The sequence below is a fragment of the Rhea pennata genome, chromosome 31 (genome assembly GCF_028389875.1).
Source record: "Rhea pennata isolate bPtePen1 chromosome 31, bPtePen1.pri, whole genome shotgun sequence".
Lineage (NCBI taxonomy): Eukaryota > Metazoa > Chordata > Aves > Rheiformes > Rheidae > Rhea > Rhea pennata.
Window position 1 is genome coordinate 543,951 of NC_084693.1, and position 26,208 is coordinate 570,158.

At 38.0% G+C, this 26,208-nt stretch overlaps 1 protein-coding gene across 1 annotated transcript; it reads left to right on the top strand.

The window, feature by feature from the left end:
* The first annotated feature begins 106 nt into the window (after positions 1–106).
* NUP210L (nucleoporin 210 like) lies at positions 107–26,127 on the top strand. The gene is made up of 40 exons (XM_062597593.1): positions 107–264; positions 695–831; positions 1,175–1,306; positions 1,587–1,680; positions 2,607–2,757; positions 3,383–3,515; positions 3,995–4,153; positions 4,718–4,786; positions 5,581–5,687; positions 6,577–6,717; positions 7,091–7,228; positions 7,853–8,006; positions 8,486–8,686; positions 8,995–9,140; positions 9,773–9,994; positions 10,495–10,668; positions 11,139–11,331; positions 11,442–11,530; positions 11,836–11,940; positions 12,812–12,913; positions 13,797–13,925; positions 14,114–14,241; positions 15,134–15,266; positions 15,705–15,767; positions 16,388–16,567; positions 17,211–17,291; positions 17,582–17,713; positions 18,269–18,427; positions 18,699–18,790; positions 19,568–19,742; positions 20,431–20,606; positions 20,867–21,087; positions 22,063–22,199; positions 22,680–22,806; positions 23,199–23,348; positions 23,611–23,861; positions 24,262–24,466; positions 24,747–24,851; positions 25,642–25,716; positions 26,051–26,127. The coding sequence occupies exons 1-40, from the start codon at positions 107–109 to the stop codon at positions 26,125–26,127; spliced, it is 5,601 nt and encodes a 1,866-aa protein (XP_062453577.1).
* Positions 26,128–26,208: the final 81 nt, after the last annotated feature.

Sequence of the window (26,208 nt, forward strand, 5' to 3'; positions counted from 1 at the left end):
CAGTGCGCCTGCGTGGCGATCCTTTGCGCATGCGCATTGCTGCTGCGTGCTGGAAGGCGGGAACGCAATTCTGCCGCCGCCGCCATTTTGACTTAGCTCTGTCGGCATGAGGGCGGGTCGGTTGTCTCTGATCCTCTTCTTTCTCCTGCTCCTCCTGGCGGCCACCCACGCCTTTAAGCTAAATGTGCCCAAAGTGTTGTTGCCCTTCAGTCGAGAGCTCCGTATTCCTTTTGTACTAGAGGCTGAGGGTGGCTGTTACTCCTGGTGAGGAAAGGGAGATGCTAAGGAGTTTATTACTCCTAGTAAGAGGGTTGCTGTGTTGAGGGAGCAGGATGGGAGCTAGGGAACGCTGAGCAAGTGGGAGTCTTCTGGGGATTACAGGATTGGAGGTGGAAGGGACTAAGGGAGGGTTTAAAAAGAAGGGGACAGTGGTATGTTCTCCTGGGCTAGGGAAATAAAAGGGGAGTACAAGGGTCTGTCCTGAGACAGAAAGAACAGAAAGGGACAACAAGAGTAGTGTATTTAAAGAGGTTACTATAGGAGTGAGTATGAAAAGGAGTACTTTGAGAGTAATACCAAGCTGCATTTCTTCATCTGCCACTTTTTTTTTTTTTTTTTTTTTTTTTTTTTTTTTAACACACATTTGTAGATGCCCTGATTGGAGAAGGGGGAAAAAAATCTTCCTTTCTTTCAGGTACTCCACGCATTATGATATAGTCACCGTTGAACCCATTTATGAAAACAGTACCACTTGTTCACAAAAAGCATTGCTGTCTGCTCAGTCTTCACAAGCCACAAAGCTAAGCAGCGTTGTGATAGCTGAAGAACGTGGTAGGTGGAAAAGGGAAACATTAATAAAGCGGGAAGTAATTCAGGAGGTGAGACTGTTTAGGGAACTCAATCATTATACATTTTTAGGAAGACATTATTGAATTGTCCTAAATATTGCAAAAATATGTGAGGTTGCAGCAGCTGTATCTCAAGAGTTCCAGATCAAGCTTATCCTATTGAAGAACCCACAGTTTCTGGTAACATCTTATTTTGGTGCTGTGGAACAGGGGGATTCTTTTCTGTTCTCTTTCCCCTCCTCCCCCAATAGTAGCTTTTCACAATATTCGAAGCCAATATAAACTTGCAGGTACTGAATTAAAGATTTTTCATTCTATTGTTATAGTGACAGGCCACTTACTTCGTTGTGATGTCATTGTTGATGTGATAGATAGTATTGAAATTATTTCCCGAACTCGAGAGATCTATGTGGAAGATTCTCCTTTGGAGTTAGCTGTGAGAGCTCTGGATGTTGAAGGTATTGCTTGTGAGACAAATTCTCCTGATAAAACTCCAAGTTTAACTCTTATTCCTGAGAAAGAAATGCTTCTTACTGACTTTTTTCATACTTAGTGATACTGTTTATGTATTTATTGTTGATATTACTGGTCAGAATATTAGGAATTCAGGCAGTGTTGAGATGCTTGATCATTTCCCCTACTCAAGGGTCAATTTTACTGTGTCAGCTAGAAAAAATCCATTACAAAAAACGTATAGTGATTTTCACTCTCTGCATTGATTTTCCTTTTTGTCTGTAGGAAACACATTCAGTAGCTTATCAGGAATGACTTTTGAGTGGAGTATTGCAAAGGATGATAATATGGAAAGTTTAGAGCTTTCAAACAAAATAAGGTAACTTCAAAATGATTAATGAATAATTAGCACTGACCTTCATCATTGGATAGTTCTAGAATGAGTAGGAATTGCATGAGTGAATTGGGACAGAGATGGGATGTGTCACTGTACCACCAGTGGGAGTAGGAATACTATATATTATGTTTCAGCCTTATATGATTAGTCTGTGAGTAAAATTAGTACTAGGGACAGTTTGCTGAAAGAAGGCTTTCTGTTTGAATGTGAATATAATTACAAGCATTGTAGAGTTTAAAATAGTTTGTGATAGACTAACATATTTGTCATAAGGGAGCACAGTAGTTCTGAGACAATGATCAGCTGAGGTGGGTAGAGCAATACAGAAGCTACATTTTTGGGGCCCTAAAGTGCAAGAAAGAGCTTGACAAACTGAAGAGTGTCCAGCAGAGGTCCGTAAAGATGGTTAAAAATCCGGAGCACAAGACCTATTAGGAGAAGCTGTGACATGGGAACTGGATTGGTTTAACCTGGAAAAAGGGGAAGAGGGTTTTGATTTCATTGTATGGTAGAGGAGATGAAGTTAACCTCTTCTTGGAGTAACACAATGAAAGGACAGAAGGCAGTGTTGACAAGTTGCAGCAATGAAAATTTCAACTAGAAGGGCAAAAAATACCACAGTGAGGTTGATTAAGCACTGGAACTCCATTCTTGGAGGTCTTCAAAACTCAGCTGGTCAAGGTCCTGAAGAACCCGATCTGCCTTTGAAGTTAAACCTGCTTTGAACCAAGGATTGAAATAGAGATCTCCAGAGATCTTTTCCACCTGTTTTTCCGTAATTCTATGATTATTATTTCTTGATCAGTGTACCATAGGATGCTTGTCCATCTGCATTATCTATATAAATGATTCTGAAATAACTGTGGAGATCTTTGTCTACCTAGCAAAGGTTACTTTGATGTTGTCAGGATTTTAAAGTACTCAGAAGCTGAGTATTCTCCACCAGACTACATTGTTCAGCTGGAAAGAGCAGAAAAACAGGGAGACAGGATTCTGGTGTCAGGAATCAAAACTGGTGCAGCAGTCATAAAAGTCCGAATACGGGAATCAACTTACAAGGTGAATAATTACTGTGAAGTTCCATCTTTATAATTTCAAAACTACTGTTTTAGATAAAATGCAGTTTTAGCCCCATTCCCATGAAATGCACTTTTTATGGCATTTGATGTTTTCTGGTTTTACCTTTCATAGCTGTAGGTAACAACACCATTCTGATTCTTTTCAGTTCAAAAGAGTACGCATCAATTCCTGTAGTGCTTATATCCACTTTTTAGTAAGTGAGTTTAAAAGGGTACTTAAGTCGCGTATCTGATCAGTTTTCTTCCTGTTGCATTATAGGCACAGCTAAGACTACCATAAATAACAGGATAGAGGAAAAATATTTTTATTACCACATTTAGCAGAAGTATTTGGATTCTCAATTTTGCTGTTTTTCTCTCCCTAAATATTGAGCATATGATGAGCATCTTTTTTCTCCTTACTGGTTATCTTCCATGGTTATCTTGCACACAGCAATAGAAAAAATAAAAGTAAGCATGTAACTGAAGAAATTCCAAATTGTCAAGGGAACATGGGGTAAATGTAGAGTATTTAGCATGTAAAGGTGTATGGAAAGTGTCATTAGATATATTTCTGTGCAGAGCTGGAATACTAGTACTAAACTTTTTTATTCCTTTTCTATTAGAAAGTATCTGCGGCATTGGTACGTCTGCTGGTTCTAGAGAATATATTCTTGATACCCTCTCATGACATTTGCCTCTTGGTTGGTGCTTATATTAAATACCAAGTAGCTAAAATCATACAGGGAAAGATTACAGGTAAATTCTTGTCTTAGTTCCTCTGTATTTCACCATATCTTTTGCAGTCTTTTCTAAATTACATGAACAGTTTGCAGTTTTAGTTGGCAGAGAAGTTTACCATAGAGATGGTGAAAATGTGCCATTAAACAGTAAATACCTGACTATGTAGGTCTTACTAGTGCTGATTAAAGAGGGTAATTGAGGATGCATGATTGGAAATAGAGGAAATGACAGGACTTTCTTATGGTGGCAGATTGGTCATGAATTAAAGTTGTACTCTAACGCTTCCAGAACTTGTATGCATATACCAGAGAGCTGAGTTAACATATGGGCTTGCCAGCATGGAGAAGATCTGTCAACTTATTACATTACTAAACTGTTAGTCTGCTATCATTGTTGTCAGATCCTTGAATTTGTGCCTTTGTGAGGAGAATGTTTTATAGGGAAGTGTAGGCGATTATAAAATTACTGTAATTTGTAAGGTAAACTTTTTGCAGAAGTAGAATTGCCTCTTGAACATTATGAGCTTGAACTTCGTGATCAAGTTGTTGCACCTGGTGGATCTGACCTTCTTCCAGTGGCCAGCCTGGAGGTGAAGACAGCCACCGTGACAGCAGTGCAATTAGGACAGAGTAATCTTGTCTTTGTTCATAAAAGTATCCTTCTGACTAGAATGTGAACTGCAGCTTTTGTCGTAATATGTGGCCATTTTTATTCCCAAGCATGACCAAGCCAAGTTATAGTAAAAGATGCAGAAAAGGATTTTTGTGAGGTCCTATCTTCAGTTTCTCTGAATTCTTTAACTTCATCGGGTATTTACTTTGCTTGGGTTAATTTTTTTTTCCTTTTTCATTCTGCACTGTTCTGCCACGTAAGCATATCAATATGCTCAGTATTTCTCTTTAAGAACTTCCTTACTGTTTCTGTGTTGTCATTAAGCAAGAGATCACTTTGTAGTCTGTGCAATTGCAATTTCTTTGTGATTTCTTTATCTCTTGTTCTTCTGCATTGACAAGGACCCCTCTAGCCAATTATACGATGTAGTTCCCATTGACAGTAACAGAAAGACACCCTTTGATGTCAGTGGAAATTGGATCAAGACCCAGATTCCCATACTTATTTTATATTTAAACAGCTTAGAGGTTTATAGCTTACTAAGGATGTCTGTATTTTATTTTAATAAAATGAAATCCTTAAAGACTTCCTATACAAGAACAAAGATATTCACATGCGAGCTGCATCTGGGCTTCCAAATTGCACTATCTATGTTGTAGAAGCTGGATTTTTAGGTAATGAGAAAATGAAAGTTTGATTGTAAAACCCTCACATTTCATTTTTTTGATCAGGAAAATATTGCTTATTTTTAAAAAACTGCATTCATTATGTTGACAGCAGGCATCTTAATCTTATGGCAGAAGCAGACTTTGTGTCTTTTCAAGTGCATTGATTTGAAAATTGAAATTGGCTTAACTCTGTTTGATGGGCTGCTCTGAATAATTAACTAAATTAAAGATTACCAAGAAAGAATGGGCCTCAGAGCTATGGCAAAAAGTGTGTCATGGTTGCCTAACAAACCACCTCTTTGTGCTGTTTCCTGAACTGTCTATTTTTGCTGAAGAGTGAGTGTTTTGAATTCAAAGATTTTTTATAAATGATATTGGTTATTTTTGAGGATGGATAATGAGAGCTTCTGTGCTTCAATCACTGATTCTTATCCAGAGAACTTTCAGGGTGATCATAAGTGATCCCTACCTCACGACTGACATTCTCTGTTCTACACTAAAATATACTCCATTTGTTGGCAGCAGAAAGATGTCTCCATTACAAAAATTATAATCAGTTGCAGTCTTACTGATCTGGAACAAAATGTAAAACAAAGTTTGGCTTTCTAAAAACAATTTAGAATAGGAGTCAGCGGCTTTGCAGATAAATTTGCAGTACAGTTGCGTATGAATTCACTTACACTGGATTAAAAAAAGAACTTCATTATTAAAAGCTATTAATGAAACACATTTTACCACCACTGGTTGTTGCTGATAGTGTTTTAAAATTCTTAAAAGCAAACCAGATTATTTTATTTCAGGTTTTACTGTCTATCCAGGAGACCGGTGGATTCTAGAAGTGAAGCGAGAGTATGTGGTCACTGTAGAAGTTTATGATAAAGACAGCACTAAAGTTTATTTATCTGATGTGAGTATGTTTGTTTAAAAACAAGCACAGTTGCCAAAGGGAATGCCACATACTGTTTTCCTGTCAGAGTGTGGAATGAATACAACAGTCACGTCCTTTCTAAGTTCTAATACAAATATTTAGCCCTAATACATAATATAATCTTTGGACAGCTTAATGTGACAGTAGTAGAACTGAGTAAGTTTTAAAATATAAACTATAACCATTGTTAAGAAATTGCAGATCTTAATACATCAAATTTCCTCTATAACTTTGTATTTAAATCAGCTTCAAATTCAGGGTAGTATTTACAAGTGGAAAGGTAGTGTGATGAATTGATGACGGTACGAGACTGGAAGCTAGAATCTGTGCCATCAGCTCGCAGTGTGACCCCAGGAAAGTTGCTCCCTTCACCTTAGTTTCTCTTTCATTCAGATGGGGATGAGAGTATATCTTAAAATCAGGGTGAATATAGCAGTATTTACGTCATAGATAATTGTATTTAGAAAATTGAACTGAGTGCAGAAACTGTAATAAGATAGATGTCCAGAATGTATTCCTATTGAGAATATGTCTTATGCTGACAGATCATCTGCGCAGGTCTTCTGGTCTTGGTATAAGTAATACATTTCTCAGTATTGACCAGTTTGACTGCTGTCAGTCCTGCTCTTGATTATTAGTATATGCCCTTCCTTTAACCTATGCACTATTGTTTCCTCTAGTGTTTTCACGCATGTGCATGCACACATGTATGTACACACACGCACACACATGCTTTGTCTGTACTAATCTTCTTAAATGTGCTACAGATCTCTTAAGGAAGTACACAATTCTGTGGGTATTTGTGGAAAGTGGATAAGGCTTTTCTAGGAAGGGGATGTACTTTTCACTGATCTTTGTCAATTTACAGAACTTGAGAATAACTCACCAGTTCCATAAGGAATATTTTGAAGAGTTCATGTCTTCTGATAATGGTTCTTACCATATAGTTCAGGTCCTAAAAGATGGCATCACAGAAATAAAAGCTGAACTGGTTTCGGTACTTCTACAGGTAGGATGCAAAGGTGATAGTAATTTTTTTTGTCCAAAATTTTTGTTCTATACCACGGGTCATAGGATAATACTCTTCATAGCTATGTGAAATCAACTATTCTGTGATTCAAGTTATACTGTGTTTATCCTGCCGTAGCAGGTTATCCTATATTAAGTCTTTGTAAACAATACCCACCGTAGTTTCTGCAATTGTGAACAGTCCAAGAGGCATGTAATCAATTCAGATCTTCACAGAATGGCCTGTCCAGGCTTGCATAAACCATAAAATTCTATTGCCTTTCTTTTACTGACAGCCAAAAGTGAGAGTCTTTCCTTTTCATGGTAAGCCACTTTGCTTGAAAGAATATTTGCTTTCTTTCCCTTGTTTATAGGATGGGTCTGAGGCTTACTTTCCTGTACCAGTCCGACATGAACAGGAGGTGAAGATTTACCTTCCCATCAAGCTGACACCTTCTTTTCTTGCATTTCCTCATCATCCCACAGAAGTCTCATATCGATATAAGGTTCAGGTAAGGTAGACTACAACTCGGAAAACCATGAAGACCTCCTTGGTATAAGTCTTTTTCAGAAGAAAAGTTAGTTAACAACTTGCAGTAAATAGAGATTTTTCCCAGGTCTCTTGCTGTTCACGTGGCTATACAGCATTGACTTAATTAGATTTTTGAACTGGGTTGAAAGTGTGTTGTAAGAGGCAATAGATACACATTTTTTCCTGTACTCTTTTGCTAGCTTTGGTAGTTAGGGTGTCTTGGGATATTTATCTGGGGTAAATGGCACCCTTGTGTCTTGATTGGGAAAATTGAGTATTTTCGATTTTACTTGAGTTGTAAAATAGGTGGGCTTTTGTTTTGTTTTTTTTTTTTTTTTTTTGAACTTTAGCAGTACATTGGGAGACTTACTAAAAATTGGAAAAGTATTTTGAGATCCTTGGCTGAAAAAATTACAGTAGTGCTGCTGTCAGGTTTTGGGGGTTGAGTTTTTTTTTCCTGTTATTCCCTAGCTAAATAGTGCAAACTTACATTTTTGCCATATCAGTAATGCTCGTTTGATACCAGCATGTGATCCTCCTTCTGCTTCCAGGACACTGTTTATTTTTAACTTACAATATTTACCTTTTCTATCTTTTTAAATAGGTTGGAGGAGGTAGTGGCAATTTCTCATGGATTTCTTCTAATCAGACTGTGGTCACAGTCACCATAAAAGGAGTAGTGACTGGAGGTTTGATCCAGGGGCATTGCACTGTTCAGGCCAGAGATGTACAGAACCCCTTTCATTATGGTGAAATACAGGGAAGTATTTTTCTGAGCAAATTATTGTTAGGAATGCTGTGTTGTCCAGGCTTATAAATTGAAAGTTTCTGTTTGAATATCAAAGTTTGTTAGGCTCCTGCTTAGAAGTATTGGACTTGATTCTACTGTGACTTTTATTGCAGTTTTCTGTATAGGTGGAATTATTTCCATTTATCTTGCTGTTAGTGAGTAGTCTCGCATCTTTAGTATTTTTTATTTGTTGAGTACCAGCTATTTCTTAAGGTAGTAATATTTAGCTATTGAATACAGCACAATTATTATTTTATTAGTATTGTACAACAACTGCAAAAGCATCTGTAAACAGATTGTCAAGCCATTTTCTTTTCCTTTTTTTTTGGGGGGGGGAGGTGGTATTTGCTTCTCCAACCTTTAATATTAGGGTCATGGCATAATTCTGACAGCATTGTGCTAGCTCTTTCTGCTCTCACAGACTGTTTCACTGGACTTTGCTAATCTAGGTGTTTGTGGAGCAGCTGACGAAGATGGAACTTCTGCCGTTTCATGCAGACGTTGAGATTGGCCAAGTTTTGGAAGCTCCTCTCAAGATGTATTTCACAGACAGGGAAACAAGGGAGAACGTTGCTTTTACAGACTGTTCCCTCTTACTTTTGGACATAAACATGGACAAGCAAGGAGTCTTTGTCCTTGCTGAAGAAGGTATGATAGATTAGCTCCAGAACATTTGTTTGCATAGTAATGTTTTAAATGATTTCCATGAAGTCACCCCCAGTTACAATTTGCAGAGATTTTGTGAGTCGTTAACAAAATCTGTGAAAGTCATTGTGTTGAAATGTCTGTTGTGGCACTTTTTAATTGACTATTCCAACAACTAAAGGGATCACAGCTGTTGTGAAGATGGGACATTCTGGGAAACCTTTCAGAAAACTGGGTGAGGTTAAAGATTCCATTACAATTCAGCTTATCACTGATCAAAGATCGGCTGCAAAGATGCTCTTAATTTGTAGGTAATCAGAAGCCTGGCCAGACATTCTGCTCCAGCTTCCTGTTAGAAGCAAAATCTTTGGGACATACATTAGTGACAGCAAGTATTACAGTATACAAGCAGTATTTTGAAACAAGTGCTGTGTTTGCTGCTTATGAACCTCTAAAGGTGAGAAGGTGCTCTGTTCACTAACTCATCCCCTCCCCTTTGAATTATTAAGTTGCTTGCAAGTGACTGTATTGCACAGTGCTAAATCCTGAATCATTTTCCTGAGAAACAAATTTGCAACTGGGAATTAACTGACACTGCAAAATCATGAATATCTCATTTTGTCAGACTACCAACAGAAGTAAATCAGTTTAACAGTCAACTTGACTATTGATTTAATTGTTGTGGAAAAAACAGCGATGTGTTTGGGGTGATCTTCATTTCTTCTATCTGAATTGTGCTGTTTCACTTGGTGTCGATAAAATTAGACTTCTCTGGTAGCTTAGAATGAGTGAATGTAGAATGCATGTAAAAGAACAAATGATTGCATTTTATAATGATGTGTAGTTTCTTGCTTCTCTTATGTGAGAATGGCCCCATATACTGCTCCAGCATGAAAAAGTGTTGTAAATTAAGATGCATATCAGCTGATTCTACCTTAAACATGCATTATGTTATAGAGTAAGACGAGGTCTTACTCTAAATGATAGTCAGTTTCAGTAGTTCTTTTTAATGTCTATTTTCACTTCTGTGTCTCACTGGAAAATTGTATTGAAAATAACAATTTCAACTGTTTTCTGTTATGTGATCAGGCAGTAAACCCGGTAGAGGTGGCACTTGTGACCTGGCAGTCAGCAAAGGAAATGATATTTGAAGGTGGGCCAGGACCGTGGATTTTGGAACCATCTCGTTTCTTTTTGGAACTAACTATGGAGCATGAGGAAAAAATTGAGGTTATACAAGTCCGGCTTCCAGCAAAAAGGAAACTGAACCAGTATGTTTATCGAGTTGTATGCCTGGAGCTGGGGGAACAGGTAAAGGAAGCATCTAATCTATCTGGCAATTTAATAAGCAGCTGCAAACGATATGGATAAAGTTGCATGTTTAGTCTCACAGATGTCATTTCCCTTGACTAGAGAGCACATAACTTGTGTTAGCCTTAGCTAAGCAAAGATGTGTTTCACTCTTTTTATCCGTGTTGGTTCATAATTTCACTCTGTCTACTCTGATCAGACTTGTGTTTAGAAAAGAAGCATGGAACCTATTTCATCTGGTGATTGTCTCATATGCATAGAGAGATGTAATGGAACCTTTTCGCATACACTCTGTGGCTGCAGAAACTTCTGACAGATCATCTGTTTTTGAGTCTGTTTTTTAAGAATACAGACTAGATCTTTTCCACAATTTGATATTGGCCTGTGCTTATTTCAGTTCTTTACTTTAATCTCATTTTGAGACACTGTTCAACATACCGATTTTATGCAGAGCCAGAGTGGAAGAATTTTCTGGGTAACCATCTTGTGTATCCTTGTAGGTACTCACGTTCCGAGTAGGTAACCACCCAGGAGTCCTGAACCCTAGTCCTGCTGTAGACGTGATCCAGGTGACATTCGTTTGTGCTCATCCTGCAAGTATGTCTGTAACTCCAGTGTATGAAGTAGCTACAGGTATTCGACCTTGTCCCTTGCCACAGCACAGCAAACAACTGGTAAGACTTTAAATGAGCTAATAATCCTACATTAATTTCGGGGGTGCATGGGAACCCAGTATGTATAGGGTACTTCTTGTGCTTATGCAAAAATACTGTGCATTATTAATTAGTAGTATAGAGCTCTTTACTGGAAAAGTTATTACCTAATAGTGAAATAATCTTTGTCACAACAAATTACTTGAAGTCAGCCTAGTCAGCCTAGTCCTTTTGCTGACAGTTTTCTCTATTCTGCGCAGTTTGGTAGTAATTGACTTTCTGAATAGGAAAACACCAAAAGGGAATCCTCGCAGACTGAGCCCTGTAATATTTTGGGGTGATAAAGCTGTATTTGAGATGAAAGAAATGATGCACTGTTAAATAGAGACCTGTCCATCACAGTTTGATTGGTTCCTCTTTAGGAAGAGGAAGTGTTTCTTCTTAAGTTGGGCACTAAGTTATTAACAGAAGTTCTGTTACTTTGGATGTAGATCCCCATATCCAGTTTGAGGAATACAGTTTTGGAGTTGGCTGTGTTTGATCAACAGCAGCGAAAGTTTGACAACTTCAGTTCTCTGGTGTTGGAGTGGAAATCATCCAATGAAACCCTTGCGCACATTCCTGATCCTACAGTCATGAAGATGGTGGCAAAAGATGGTGGGACTGGACAGACCAGGCTGCATGGTACTGCTCAGTTTTGTATGCTGGATTCCTGTGGAATCAATAGGAGTTATTCTTGTTTACATCAGGGCTTTCCCCTCCCCCCCCTTTTTTTTGTAATCTGTTGCTTGTAGGGCATCAGCTTCTTGAAGTACACCAAATTAAAGGAACTGTTCAGATTGGAGTCAGCTTTGTGAAGTATGCAGCAAGAGGTAGTCCAAAAGTGAGTAGTGAAAACCCCTTCTATTGGCAGAATAGGTACTGCTTACTTTTAGACCGATATTTCTGGTGCAGTATTGCAGTTTGTTATTTTTGGTTCTAAATACCAATCTTTGCAGTTTCACAAGGAGACTTCTACTTTAGAGCATGCAGCTATTTGGGAGGAACGTGCAGCTATTTGGGAGGAACGCTCATTTGCTATCTCTGCAGTCATCATTTTTTTCTGTATAAGAGAGAGAAGAACGTGGTGCTTTTGTGACCTGAAGGAATAGTAATGTAAGTTCTTTCTGATTTTGTTTGCATATTTAGGAAGTGTCTAACTTACTTATCTCTGCTTCTGTGGAGTTCTTACTGGTGGAAGATGTGACAGTTGTGCCGGATAATGTCACTATATATGATCATCCTGCTGTAAAGGTAAGAACACTAGTATCAAAGCTGTTTTGTACCTTATCGTTCTTTGATAAATTGTGTGGCCTTGTACGATCAAGAGATGTTTCTTACTATTTCTGGAAAGCAACAAACAGCTCTTTCATAAAACTCATGAACTCATTCCACTTTGTTTCCTCAAACAGTAAGCTTCTTTATTTTCTTTTATTATCCAGAGTATTGTTGGATAATAAATGCAGCTTGTATGCTGTGACAACAGGGCTTCTGGAAAGCAGGTGGCTGTTCCAGAAGACTGTTGAGAAAGCCAATCTACATTTATACTTCATAGTATGCCACATGAAGTTAGCTATCTCAGTGAAGAAACAGTACAATAGTAACGAGGAATCACAGTTTATTGCACTAGAAAATGTTTCTATTGAGTATTTTCAAGGCATTCCTAATACTGTCCTGCTTAGTCAGTGAATAATGCTTAGTCAATGAAAACGAAATGCAGTTTTCTTACTGCATGTAAAATACTGACCACCAGACCAAGCTAATTTAATAAGGCAAGTGATATTTATTGTTTGAGAGGAATGATATTTTTTCATCATTTTTCAGATGCGTGCCTTTACTAGGTTGTCATTTTAACCTGAGAAGGAAGGAGTCACAACCTCCTGGACTGGGACTGGATTTTTTGGTGATGTCATCATTTAGGAGCCAGTTGCTGAGTTTTTTATTCTAGTTTTTACTCAGTTTTCAGTTGAGCAGGACTCCTGCTGATGCCTAATAAAAGATGGTAATGACTTCAGATTTTCAGTAGTCCAAAGCCAGTGGTGATCTCCTCTTTCCTTAGCAAAACTTCAAAATAGTGTAGAACCGAAGGCTTTCATGTTTCATTTCATTTTATTTTCATTGACAGGAGCTATTTGATTTAGTAGAAGGATCTGGATATTTTCTGGTCAACAGCAGTCAGGATGGAATAGTAAACATGACGTATCTGGAGGTGGAAAGTGCCGTTGAGGTGATCGCATTCAAGATGGTTTGCCCTGGAGAAATCTGGCTTCAGAATTTTGAAGAGAGGTTCAGCCTCTGGAAAAAGGAAGAAATAAATGATTTTCTTCTTTTACTTGTCTCAGTCACTTTTGTCCTTACAGCTGGTTATATATATTTCATTTTAGTGTCCCAGAACACTTCATCATAAGCAATTATGTAATGTAGGCCAGATGTTTGCTTCAGTGAGCATTAAATTAAGGTAGCTTTTGATACTTGCTGCAAATATTCCATGCTAATTATATGTATGTACTCTTTTTTCCTTAGTTGGAACATAGCTGATTTCCACATTCTGGATGGACTGAAATTTTCAGTTAATATAGTTTCCTTATCAAAATTCCTTCATACAAAATTCCTACATTCATATCAAAATTCCTACATTCAAAATTCCTTCTATGCTGCTATATCCTCTAGCAATAAATGTAGTTCGATTGTCATTCATGTCCCAGGGCACAAGTTAGTAAGATTAACTTGTAAGAAATCAAACCTTTGTCAGGTTTTGTTTCAGAGAGATTTAATCTCGCTGTCAGAGAGGAAACACTTTGAACTTTTGACTGCTGCATAGTTTTGAAGCCTGATTTGTTGGGACATTTAAAATTATGCCGGACAATGCACTACTCAGTTCGTTACAGGAAAGAATCTTGTGATGAACTGTGTGGGCTGAACCCAGGGAAGCTTTTCTTATGTCAGATGAACATAGTTGCCTGCTGACTGTCAACAGTTGCTCTGAGCAATGGCTTTTGAGCAGAACTAATACCTCACTTAGATATATCTAACTTCTCTGTAACAGATATGCTTATTACACGTGTGTGCTCTTCAGCTGTTACGACTGTGCCTCTTTATTTTCTTTTTAGGTCATGCCTCTGATGCCTGGATTTTTAAGCCTGGAAATTTATGATCTCTGTTTGGAATTTTTGGGACCAGTTACAGCCTATCTGCGTGTGTCTGACATGTATGAGTTGGAGGTGGATCTCACTGACAAGGTGATGCAGTTTTAGGGAAACTCAAATGTTTCTAAAGCTTCATGTGTTATGAAATACTTCCTTGCCCACAGAGAGGAGGAAGCACTGAAAGATAAATCTTAGGATCAAGCTTCCGGAGCAGGATAGCCCTCAGGAAAGAATATATGAAGTACTCTTTCACCTCCATCCCACTTCTCTTTTTAATCTAGCTCGAGATTGGCAAGTCTCTTCTTGTTACTGTTAGAGTCCTGGGTTTTCAGCATCTTCCATTCCAGAGTAAATACTTCAAGTACATGAAGCTGAACGTGCAAGCAGCATCTCCTATTGTTACACTTGTGTGAGTATTACAGCTGGCAGGCTGGACCACTCTTTTTTTAAGATAATATGATAATGATATGAATGATAATATTCATCCTGTATTGAAAAACAGAACTGACAATTAAAGAACAAAACCGATTTGCAGTCTCCTAGCTATTCACTGTTTAATTGCATAAATGCTGGTAGAGTGCATGAGCAGGTATCAGCTTTATCAGAGGGGTCTCAGGAGAATATCTCTTTTGGCAGGCTGGGGAATCTAATTTGTATTTGTAAAGCTCTTTGAGAATCTTGGTTGCAGGTCAAAATGTTTTTTCATTTCCTACTGCCTGTTCTTCTGTATTACTACATGAGCCTCTTAAATGCATCTGAAATGCTGTTAAATATTTCTGCATTATTTCAGACATGATAGCTCAGTGCATAAACTTCTCTTGTGGTGGCAGTAATTTTCACTGGACTATTTTGTATTGGTTTTATGCTATTTGCTTTGGAGGTAGTGGAAAACAAATGAATTTATTTTTGACTGATACAACTGCATATGATGGAAAATTAAATGAAGGATGCTTAAATACAGATTTTAAACCTTTGCACAGTGCTATGGAGATGAGGATGTGTGTATTTTAGCAAGAAAATACAGGTGGAGAAAGATGTTAATTTCCATGGGAAAGCAAAAAAACAGAACTTTAATGTGATGCAAAAAAATGTTTGAATCCTTCACTTTTATCATACTGATTGCATGGTATTTTGCCATTCAGAGCTCTGTGCATCATAAATTTAGAACTTCAGCTATCTTGGAGTACAAGCCTCAATATTATAATAGTCACAAACTAACCTATTAGACAGTCCCTACCTGAGTTATCTTATAGTTAGAATAGAGGAAATAAAAGTGAAATCATGATGAAGGGTCTTCACAGGCAAATGGAACAAGAGGGAGAATATTTTGAAGTTTACATGCTCCAAGCTGTTGCTGTCGGCCAGACAACTGTGGTGGCTACAGCCTGGGACAAAATGGGAAGAAGATTTACTTCTCCTCCTCGGAAAGTAGAGGTAAGAATCCATAGCTTTTAAAGCTACTTATCTTCGAATGTTTTTGACCCAAAGTTCAAAGTTCTTTGGGGGGGAAGAAAAAAGCCCACTTACAAGATGCTGCTCTAAAGGCCTGGTGTTTTATGACTCAGATTGATCTAAAAAGGATCATATAAATAATAATTGACAGTGAGCATTGATAACATTTCTGTATTTTAGCAATCTGTCCATTAAGGCTTCTCATAGTACTTAGGTTTGGTAGGCAGGATCAAGTTGCTCACTAGAAATCTCTGTATTCTGTAGTAAGTTTTCTAGAAAGATGTGCCAAGATGTGCTTAGCAAAGCTCTTATGATAATTCAGTGTAGAGCATCCTTGTGTTCTATCTAGTGATGTAAAACAAAAAGAAATGTGTGTAACATTTTACAGCAGAATTATTTTTTCTCCTTTTCTTTTTCTAGGTCTTTGCTCCATTTAAACTGATTCCAAAGAAAATTACTCTTATCCCACACAATATGATGCAGGTGAGCATTATTTCTTCTGAAGAAATGGATATTTTTCTTTGCCCTTTACCTGTGTCTTCGTTTTCCTCCTTCATTATTGGTATATTTAATCTTGTTGAAAAGAGCTTGATTAAACTAGAAATAAAGGCTCTGAATCTTATTATCAGTCAGATTCCCAAATCCTGGCTTGTGGTAATTCAGTGGAGGCCAGATCTCACCTCAGCAGTAAACTGCAGCAGGGTGACGAATAGATTTCACAGCCCTCCTGTATCGTCTTCTGTCTTGACCTACATTGAGCCAATTGCTTTTGCTAGCGTATGAGTCCTAAAGCAGGGGAGTTGGGACGGTGCAGACATGTAAGGTATGGCCCTACCTTTTAGAGTCAGGTCTGTTTCCACTGTTCTGGAGCTGCTTGCTGAGCTATTTCAGTATATGGTTTCTTTTAGCTTGAAATGCATGTGAAGATGGATTTAAATTGAATGTTTATACTTTGAATTGAAGTGGCTAAAGCATGTTCAGGAGAGCTGAGGAGCAAACAACTATGAGCATCAATTCCCTAAAACACAGTGTTCAGATTCACTAATATATGTATGTGTCTTTTCCTCAGTGAACATTGTATTGTTTGTTTAAATATACTGCAGGTGATGTCTGAGGGTGGTCCCCAACCACAGTCCATCATCCACTTCTCTATCACTAACCACTCTGTGGCTGAGGTTAACCGGCTTGGACAAGTAACAGCAAGGACTGTTGGAACAGCCATGATACAGGGTGCCATTCAGGCAGTTAGTGAAGACACAGGAAGAGTTACTGTTTTTTCACAGGTACCATTTCATTATATTTTTTATCATCTCATCATTTCCATTCTGCTCAGAAAGTAAGTTAATGGTTCATCAGGCTTTTTAATCATATTGGTAGCCTTGATCTTGAAAATATCAACTTGGCCTTGGAGAAAACTTCCATTAACAGCATAATTTGATCTTGTACTGTAATGACCTAGAAGAAGAGGCGGTTGTAAAGTTGCTGTTTCAGTTTAACTTATCTCTTACAGTAAACAAGAGAGGAGGCTGTCACAAGTTGTATGGGAAGCTAGTATCTCTTTGTAGATTTTTTTTTTCTCTTGCTTTCTGGCGCCCCTAGTGGGATATGAAGACAGTATTTAATCTATGAAAGTAGCTAGGAATCAAAAAGCTTTAAAAGAAACCAAACTGAATTAGGATTGTTGGAAGTTACCAGCATTGTAGAGGTGACAGTTTCTAGACGTGTTAGGCCAGCATGCCAACGTGACCACCTATTTGGAGGCTGCTGGAGATATACTAGCTAAACCTTCCCTGCTTGGCAAAAAGCTGTCAGCTTAGCCCTTGACTGGTATATAGACTGTTTATTTCAAAAATAGAGTTATAGACTACTTGTGACTCTTCAGTTTAGTGAGATGTCTCAAAGCTTAGTCACTGATTTATTTTGCAGGATCAAGTGGAATTAGAAGTAATTCAGTTAAGAGCAGTAAGAATTCATGTTCCTGCCACAAGACTTATAACAGCCACCAAGGTAGGTGTCTGGTTGATAGTAAAAACTACTGTTGGCAAGAAGTCGAGAATAGTGTTCTCACTCTAATAGGCTTGTGGGATATCTAAGTTACTGCAGGTTTAAAGTTCATGATACACATATAATTCCCTTCCTTCTGCCAATTTGTAGGAATTCACTTTTAATTTATAGCAGTATAAAATGACCCCTAATCCTTTGTCTACTGGTCATATGTGATTGAGATGAGAAGCACAGATAACAGAAAACATAAGATGACTTCAAATTTCTGTAGTGACAGTATTCTTCCTTTGCAGATGCCAGTCTACGTCATGGGGTTGACCAACATGCTGAATCCATTTTCCTTTAGTAATGCTAACCCAGAACTGATATTCCAGTGGTCAGTGAGCAAAAGGGATGTTCTGGACCTTCTTCCTCGACATACGGAGGTACAGAATAAACCTCTAAGAATGTTTTTAAGAGCTAGTACTGTGCCTGAAAGCATCAGGAGATCGGGCAAGCGACATTTAAAATTCTTAACAGATGAGCACTGCCTTGAATGCTGTGTGGTTCAAGTGCTAACTTCTCAATCTAATTCAGTTAGTATACTAAGCTAGAGCATCTAATGGCTTATCATCTTTTCTCTCTCAAAATCTTTTTCAAAGCATGGAAGCCTTATGCAAAATCTTCTGCAAAACCTTCTGAAACTGTAATGATATTGTTGTAAATTCTTTTACCTACTGTATATGGTCCAGATTTAGACTATGTACCATTAGAAATTTCTGTATGCCTTATGAAGAGCAGCAAAGTCGGAACAGACAGAATCACATCTGTGACAGGAGTTCTTGCCATTAGGAGTAGAATCCAAGGGAAAAAAAAAAAAAAAAAAAAAAGATCTTTCTGTTTCCACACATAGCATTTTTTTTAAATCTCTGTACTAAAACTAGCCATTTAACCCAAGGACTGGATGATCTGTTGTGAAAACTGTGGTTTATCTCTACCAGGTTTCCATTCAGCTTCCATCAGAGAATAATTTTGCTATGGTCATATATACAAAAGCAGCAGGTAGAACTACTGTTAAAGTGACAGTGCAGTGTCTGAACACATCTGCTGGACAGTTTGAAGGAAACCTTACCGAACTGTCAGATGAAGTGCAAATCCTGGTAAGTGCCACTGGTTATGCTCGTCATAGAAGCAGGCATATTTTGAGAGTGGATACAAATATGTGAGCAGTGTGCATGGACAAATGCATCAAACAAATTTCATTTCAGGTATACTTGCCTAAAGATGTTTACATCTTCTTTTGTTCATGTCTGTATATTCTGTTAATCAATAACTGATTTTCTTTAGTCATCCCGATTTATAGCTGTCATTAATTTAATCTATTTTTTTTTTCTTTTTAGTTACTCCATTTAATATTTTTTCTGCCTGTAGGTATTTGATAAGCTGCTACTATTCTCTCCGACCTTTTCCACTCAGCAGATTTTGATGTCTACAAATTCACAACTCAAGCTGTACACAAACAGGTATTAAACAAAGAAGGGAATATCCAGAACATAAAGACGGTTTACGATGTGTTTCTCTCCTGTTAGTGCAGGGAGCTGTCTGTCCGCTTCTTATTTTTCCCCTCTCAAGATACTCAACACGGACTTCCTATTACATTATAGAGAACTTGAGGCATGCTCAATTTAAAATTCTTGTCTACAAGTCTGTATTAAATGTAGTTCACCACAAAGCAGAGAACAATAGCTTTGTAGTGGTGAAATTTTCACCAGTGAGCATTAGCAAATGTAGCAACATGATTAATCTGAGAGAATGAACTACATACCTACAAAAGCAGATGTCTTGTATTTATGTAGGTCTTAGAAGGTGCCTGCTCATAGACATCTTTTTCTCTAGTAGGTTTACATTGTGCATTTCTGGGAATTCTCTTTGGGTACTCCACTGTCTGCAAATGTATATTAGAGTGACTGCTGAGTAGGGCTGCATCTGGGCATTACGTGCAGTTTAACAAATCATTTAAAGAATAACATGTCTTCATGATATCATCGTATTTTTAGCATGATGCTGAAACATAGCCTTAAGTCCATACTCTGATCTCCTGCTGCCACTGAACCTTTTTGGTCATTAGTTTAGTGTAATATTGAACTAGAAGAACTTAAAGCATCTTGGGCATGTAGTTCATTGTCAGAAAGAAGCATTAGCTAGTGATGTTTCTTATTGCTTTAGTGGCTATCATTTAAAGTGAAACAAACTGCCAGCCTGTCAAAGTCTCATGAACTTCACCTTTGTTCTTGGCTAAGGGAAGGGGCTGCATTTGTGAGCACTCAAATCTTGCAGTGTTACCCCAACTCTTCTGTCCTTGAGGGGCATGATCAAGGACTCCTGAGAGCTGGAGCCATCACAGGCACTGCAGTGTTGGAAGTGACTTCTTTAGAACTCTTTGGAATCAATCAGACAGTCATAACTGGTGTCCAGGTGAGATTTCAGACATATACCAATGTTTCTGCAAGCAAAAACTTGTAACAGTTTTTTATTTCTCAGCCCACTGAAAACATACTGATGTGAAGAGACTTCATTTTATCAGTCTTTTTATCAGGGTCATTGTCTCTTAGGAGTGGGAGTAAGGGCTGATGCTAAGGATCATTCAGTTCTGTTGCTGGTTCTAGGAAAGAAAGGGAGTATGATTGGTAAAAGACATGTACTAGAAGTTGTTTCTGGATTCTGTTCTCATCTTGCTGTTAACTAATTTTTTGATCCTGTATATGGGTAAGATTACTTGTTCAAGCCTTAATTTGTTAATCTACAAAATGTAAAAAGATGTTAGGAGGTTTCATAGTGATAAAATGTTTATTGTATGGAAATCCATGTGGAAGTACTAAGTATTTTATTTATAACTTTTTAATACTTAAGGAACCGTATCAACCAGCTTGTCATAAATATATTGTATGCTTTATCAGTTTATAAGAGCACCTGTAGACCCTTTGATAGAGCATTTTCAAGAAAAAACCCAAGAGCTCCAGAAGATGAAACTGTGGTTGAGGAGATAGCTGTCATTGTTCTAAATCAACAGTCATTTATAGAAAAATAAGATAAGGACAAATACTTAGACCAAATATATTTTTTACTTAAAAAAGAAAAAAACAAGAAAATGTGTTTTTTACAGGTGGCACCTGTGTCCTATTTAAGGATAAATGTCAGTCCTAAACTGTATACGACCAGCAGCATATCATTGATTGCACTTCCCCTTGGAATGTCATTAACCCTTACGGTCCAGTTCTACAACAATATCGGGGAGAAATTCCATGCCCAGAACACCCAGCTTTACCTAGCTGTGAACAGGTACAGTCTTGAGAGTATTGGCATGTGGCTAGTAGAGAGATCAGAACTCACATGGAGATTTTTACACCACAACTCCACAATACAGATGGAAAATTGCACCTCAAACCTGAAATCCATTTGAAAACAGCTGTCAGAATTGGGAGCTGTTTAACTTGATTGCCAGTGCCAGAGCAGCCCATGGATTTTTGTATGTCAAATACATAACTTTGGATGTGTGAAATTTAGCAATTTTCTCTTGATTAGACATCTTTGTTTTCCAGAGATGACTTGCTACTCATTAGACCTGGGAATAAGAATTACACATACATTGCTCAGGCTGTGAACAGAGGAGTGACGCTGTTGACAATCCAGGATGAGAAGCGTCAAGGTGTGGCTGACTATATCCCTTTGCCTGTGGAGTATGCCATCAAGCCAGATCTCTTGAAGTCCATTGCCATAGGAGATGTAATCTGTTTCAGCTCACTCCTTGTAAACCAAGATGGTTTGTATGCTCTTTTCATAGCCTCTGAGTAGGCTTTTAAGCAATGAGATTTGTTATATTGTCTGGTTAGATTTCAGAAGTGGAACAAAATCAGATTGGCAGTATTTTAATGGGAGACCTCTACAAATACTGAGACCTCAAAACCCCTTCAGCATGGAGCATCTTGCTGTTCCAGCATATTAGGATATTAGGTGCTTCCTGTGTGCATAGAAAATCTTTTTTTTTTTAAAGGCTCCAGGCCTACTATTTATGGGAAGACTTGTTTTGTTATCTTTTCAGAGTTCAAGTGCAGGCTCAGTTTTGTTGTCTTTTATCTTGACACAAAAAGAGTGTTTCCCCCCCCCCGCCCTTGTCCCTATCTTCAGAATGGCTATTTTATAGCCATTCAAGAGGACAGGTTGCTTAGGGAATTTACTGGTGCTTAACAAAGCATTCTGTAACTGTATTAAAAGACTCTATATATACAAGTCCTGCTGCTACAGTTTTACTACTATCTAATCAGAACTATGCGTTAAATTAAGTCTTTGATAGCATTTTTAAAATAAAAGGTAACCAGAGAGTCTTCTAAAGAATGTAAAAAATTTTTCTCCCATTCTATGAAAGCTCATTTGAGCACTCTTTTTACTCGCTGAACCCCACAAATAAGATTTGAGTTTATGATCCTAATTTGTTCAAGTAAATATGAGTTACAAGCTCTCTATCCTGAAGAATAAGCAGTTCAGTGTATTTCACTGAGAAATGTGGGTAGGGGGCTTCACTCATATAATGTGAGTATTAAATGATTCATTCTAAGAGGTCTAAAAGGAGAATTTCAGTTTACCGTATGAACTCCTACACATGCCTGAAAAGGGATATGTTGATGTTTATTTCCTGTATATTAAATGAATCCTTTTCCTTAGAGATTCCTCTGTGGTCTCTAGTCCTCTCCAGTAGAGACCACTTGGCAAAATCTAGCTTGTAACTTGATATTTGTAGGTGATTCTGGGATGTGGCATATTTCCCCCAGTGATATGCTTGAAATAGACACTATGAGTGGAGCAGCATTTGTGAAGAATACTGGAACGGCTACAGTCTTCTATGATATCCCAGGGATAGTGAAAACATACAGAGAGGTATTTGTCACAATACTTGGGAGAAGACCAGCTTGTTACTGTATACCAAGAACTGTTTTTATATATATTTATGCTATGTTTTACACCAAAAGAATTGGTCAGCTTTTCTCTCTGACTCCTTTGCTTATAGGAACATCTGTTGCACATTTAGGTAGACATTGTTAGTGTAGTGATTTGAAATTGTTACTGCAAAAGACTACAGAGCCTTTACTGTAATTTGATGCATGAGAGGTTATGTACCTCAGCTCTGTTCCCAGACATGAAAAAGTCATATGCAAGTAAAGAGCTAGATAAAGCAGTAAGGGCTTGGTTCTCATTTTTATTAAAGATGCTTTTCAGTGTTCTCACTAGTGTAAGACTGATGTTTAATGATAAACATCCGGTTAAGAAAGTTTTGTAGAATAGCAGAAGAAAAACTAAGCAGCAAAATTCCCTACTGTCTGTATTGGACACAGAATTCTATTCTTACTAATATTTCAGATAATTGTCAATGGTTCTTCAAGATTAAATCTCCAGATTGGTCAAAAAAACTATTTAACAAATGCTCCAGATTCTTCTGCATTCCAAGTTCTTGTTGCCACAGGCAGTGGAAGAGAAACTCTCAAGGGTAGGACCTCTATTTGTAAATTCATCTTTATTGATTCATGCTGAAGTTTTCTGCAGTAAAGTTTATACTGTGCACTTTAGAAATATTTTTATTCTGCAGTAGTGCATAAATGAGAAACTGAATTGCAATTCATATTACAGTTACCTACTAGTTTATTAAGAAAGTGTAATTTGAGCCTGTTGAACACTAAATTACCTGAGCTACAACCCAGTCCCAGTAAACACAAAACCATGGACTACTGTTGGGAAATAAAAGCTTCTGATGAGGAAAAATGAGTGACAATTACAGAGTGACAACTGAACCACTTTGTGTGTTAGGGAAGTTTCACCTTGTTTTGTTTAAGATATCCACTGAAAGATGACGATTCATTTGTTTCTGTTTTTCTCCTTTAGGTCCTTGCAACTCTATTCAGTTCAGTGCAATCACAAATCTCCTTCTCCCAGAGTCTTGCTTGATATGTCAAGTTGAATTCAGCAATAAAGTGTTGGATGTATCAGCAAATGAAGTCTTTCTTGTGCGGTCAGAATTTAGCATCCAAAAAGGTAGGTATGACATTTCAAATCTGAATGGAATACAGAGAATTTTCATGTCCCCCCCCCCCGTGTTTTTTTTCTTCATTTTACTATTAGACTGTAAGTAACAGTGCCAAATTCTCACTTCATGCTGATTTACTGGTGCTAAGGATGTATGAGTTATCTCTTTCAGTCATGTATCTTTCCTGCATTCCTCACCAAATAACTCTTACAAGAACCTTTCAAACACAAGCTGTCTGTTTACACTGGTTTTCCACTGTCTTGAATTTAGGTCTTTATGTCTGTATAATCACTGCCAAGCCCCAGCCTGACGAAGTCCTTCTGGCTCTGAGTTTTGCTGATGCCTCTGTGTTTGTGATGGTCTCTTTCTCCAGTGAACAGAGCACGGGTGAAATGCAAAGAATCCTAGTTCCTTTCCTCCCTGCATTTTATGTCAACCAGTCAGAATTAGTTTTTAGTATCAAACAACTAAATGGCATGCTAAGAGTGCTGGGAGCTGAAAAAGTATTAGAAAAGCTGGAGGTATGTGAAAAGCTTTCTCTCTGTCTATATCCCTGGGAATGGAAATACATACTTGTCAGAAGGCATTGGTGGAGAGAATCTGGTCTTGTATGCACTTAGCTCTGTCTTAGCTGTCAGTTTTTTGATAGCCGGAAGAAAAAATACTGGTACTGGGGAACAGACTGTTTAATAGTTTCCGTGTTTGAAAGCAGTGGGTTGTGAGGGTACTTCTGCATTTTTCCGTCATTCTATCATTACAAAAAAAAATGAGTAAAGATAAAGCTACCTTTTAGAAATCTTCCTTCATAATAACTTGTTTCACTGTTTCCTGATTATATGTAGTATCAGTGTACATGGTAATACTGAATTAGAGATATTACTGCTTTCATTTTAAAACACTGGTTTTTGTCTGTTGTGAAAGGTTCAGCCCAGTTCCCCTGCTATAATAGTGAGGTATCCTGAATATTCCCCTGGCATGCCTGGACTTGTCTCCTACCCCATCACTGTGGTCAACTTCACCTCCCTCCAGCAGATGCCAGCACCAGCCTTCATCAACATTTCTTGTGCTCTCACAGGCCAAAGAGTAGCAGTAGAAGTGAGAGTTCTCCCAGGGCAGCTTACATTTGGTAAGTAGCCAGAGTGGGTTTCATATACCTGATGTGGTGCAATAAAGGTATCAAAGCCCTGCACTAGCTACAAGATTCAAATTTGCCAAAAGAGTTACCGCTGCTGTCAAAATAAGTTGAGACAGTATTCATCTTCCATTCCCCAGCTCCAAAGGGCATCAAACATCCCTTGGCACCAACTGTCCTTACCAGGCAATTAAGTGATGCTACTTTTTTCTGTGAAGTTGCTACAAACATGTGGAACCTACTAGTATGTAATACTTTGTCCTTTAAACCTTAGGTCAATGCAGTGACATAGGAATTGTTCAACAGCTAATGAGCTCTTACCAGATTCTTCTCTTCACTTTGTTTGCTGTTTTAGCGTCAACATCTGTTATCTTCCTCAGTAAGTGAAAAAGATTTACAGTTTAATAACCAAAGCTTAAAGACAAGAATATGTATTTCTTTTTTCTGTAATCTTTAAAGCCAATTATACATCTCTGCTTTTCACACTGCTGTATTCTTTTTGAGTGTTAAAAATTTGATGTCATTCTTAGGTCAAATCTTCCTGGGTTAGATCTATTCTAACAGCAATGGTTTTGATTTTTCTTAAGCGTTAAGCAGTCACCCCTTTAGGTATTGGTTGGTCTGAAACTCAGACAGAGGAAAGAGGGTGACAGCAAAGGAAAACCTTCCAAATGCAACAGTACCACTGTAGCTGAGGGTAGCTGTAAATTTTAAGAATTGAAGAGGATGGAGGAAGATGTTCTATAGATCAGCTACTGTAATTGGAAAAAAAGAAGCTGAAACATTGTCTAACTGTAGGCAGTCTGTTTTCCTGGTGAGTTTGACAAACAGAATGCAACTTGATTATCTTCAGGTGGCCATGGCTGCTCCTACATTGTTAAAGCTACTTGTAATACCACATGTGGCTAAAATGCACAGGAGACTCAGGTAGAATCTGGGCCGCTTGCAAAAGTAGTTTTACTAGGCAGCCCTGGACAGCTGTACCAGCACAGTGGAGGGATGGATGCCACCATCAGAACAGCGTAAGATATTCCAGAACTAGAATGAATGAGAGCTTGAGACCATTTCAGAAAAAAAGATTCAGAGGTTAAAACCTGAAGTTCAAACTACGGATTCTTGCACACATTGTAAACAGACTCCGTAATCTAACTAGGTTATTATTTTGTCAGCATACAATGCTTTCCTGACCAGAGTGCAAACAGTGCCTATTGTGTACATTCCTACCTCTGCTGCATCTCAAACAGGTAAGCCAGGGGCTGTTTTGGGACAGTTTGGGCAGATACCAGTTTTGTCACATTGCGTAATGCTAATACTAGTATTCCCAGCTAGTGAAAAACACTGCTGTCATGCAACAGTTCAGCATCGAGCAGTACAGCTCAGTGACTTAATTACTGGTTTTGTTACTATTGTGCAGACTCTCCTCTGAATCTATCACTGGGGGAGATGAAGTTCAATATAGTTACAGTGAGCTTCAAAAAGCATGGGACACTGAGGGGATTAGAAAACATACTTTCCCTTGTGAAGAATTAGGAATGTGTGGATATTCAAACCAGTTTCCCTTTATTTCCTTCTTTTCAGGATACTCCTATTCTCCTGCAAGTTCCTCACATGGAAGAAACAGGACTCAGTCATGGCTCTGGAGTGTACAGAGATAAATTTTTACAACTGAAGACCTAAACACTGGAACAGTGGGAGGCCGTGAAGTGCAACAGGTCATTATGGTTTTGACCCAAATA

Bases quoted from the DNA above. Each gene is read 5' to 3' on its own strand.
- NUP210L (XM_062597593.1), top strand. From the start codon at position 107: ATGAGGGCGGGTCGGTTGTCTCTGATCCTCTTCTTTCTCCTGCTCCTC. The intron at 8,687-8,994 runs GTATGATAGATT...CTTAATTTGTAG, and splicing joins CTTTGTCCTTGCTGAAGAAG to GTAATCAGAAGCCTGGCCAG. The intron at 10,669-11,138 runs GTAAGACTTTAA...CTTTGGATGTAG, and splicing joins CACAGCACAGCAAACAACTG to ATCCCCATATCCAGTTTGAG.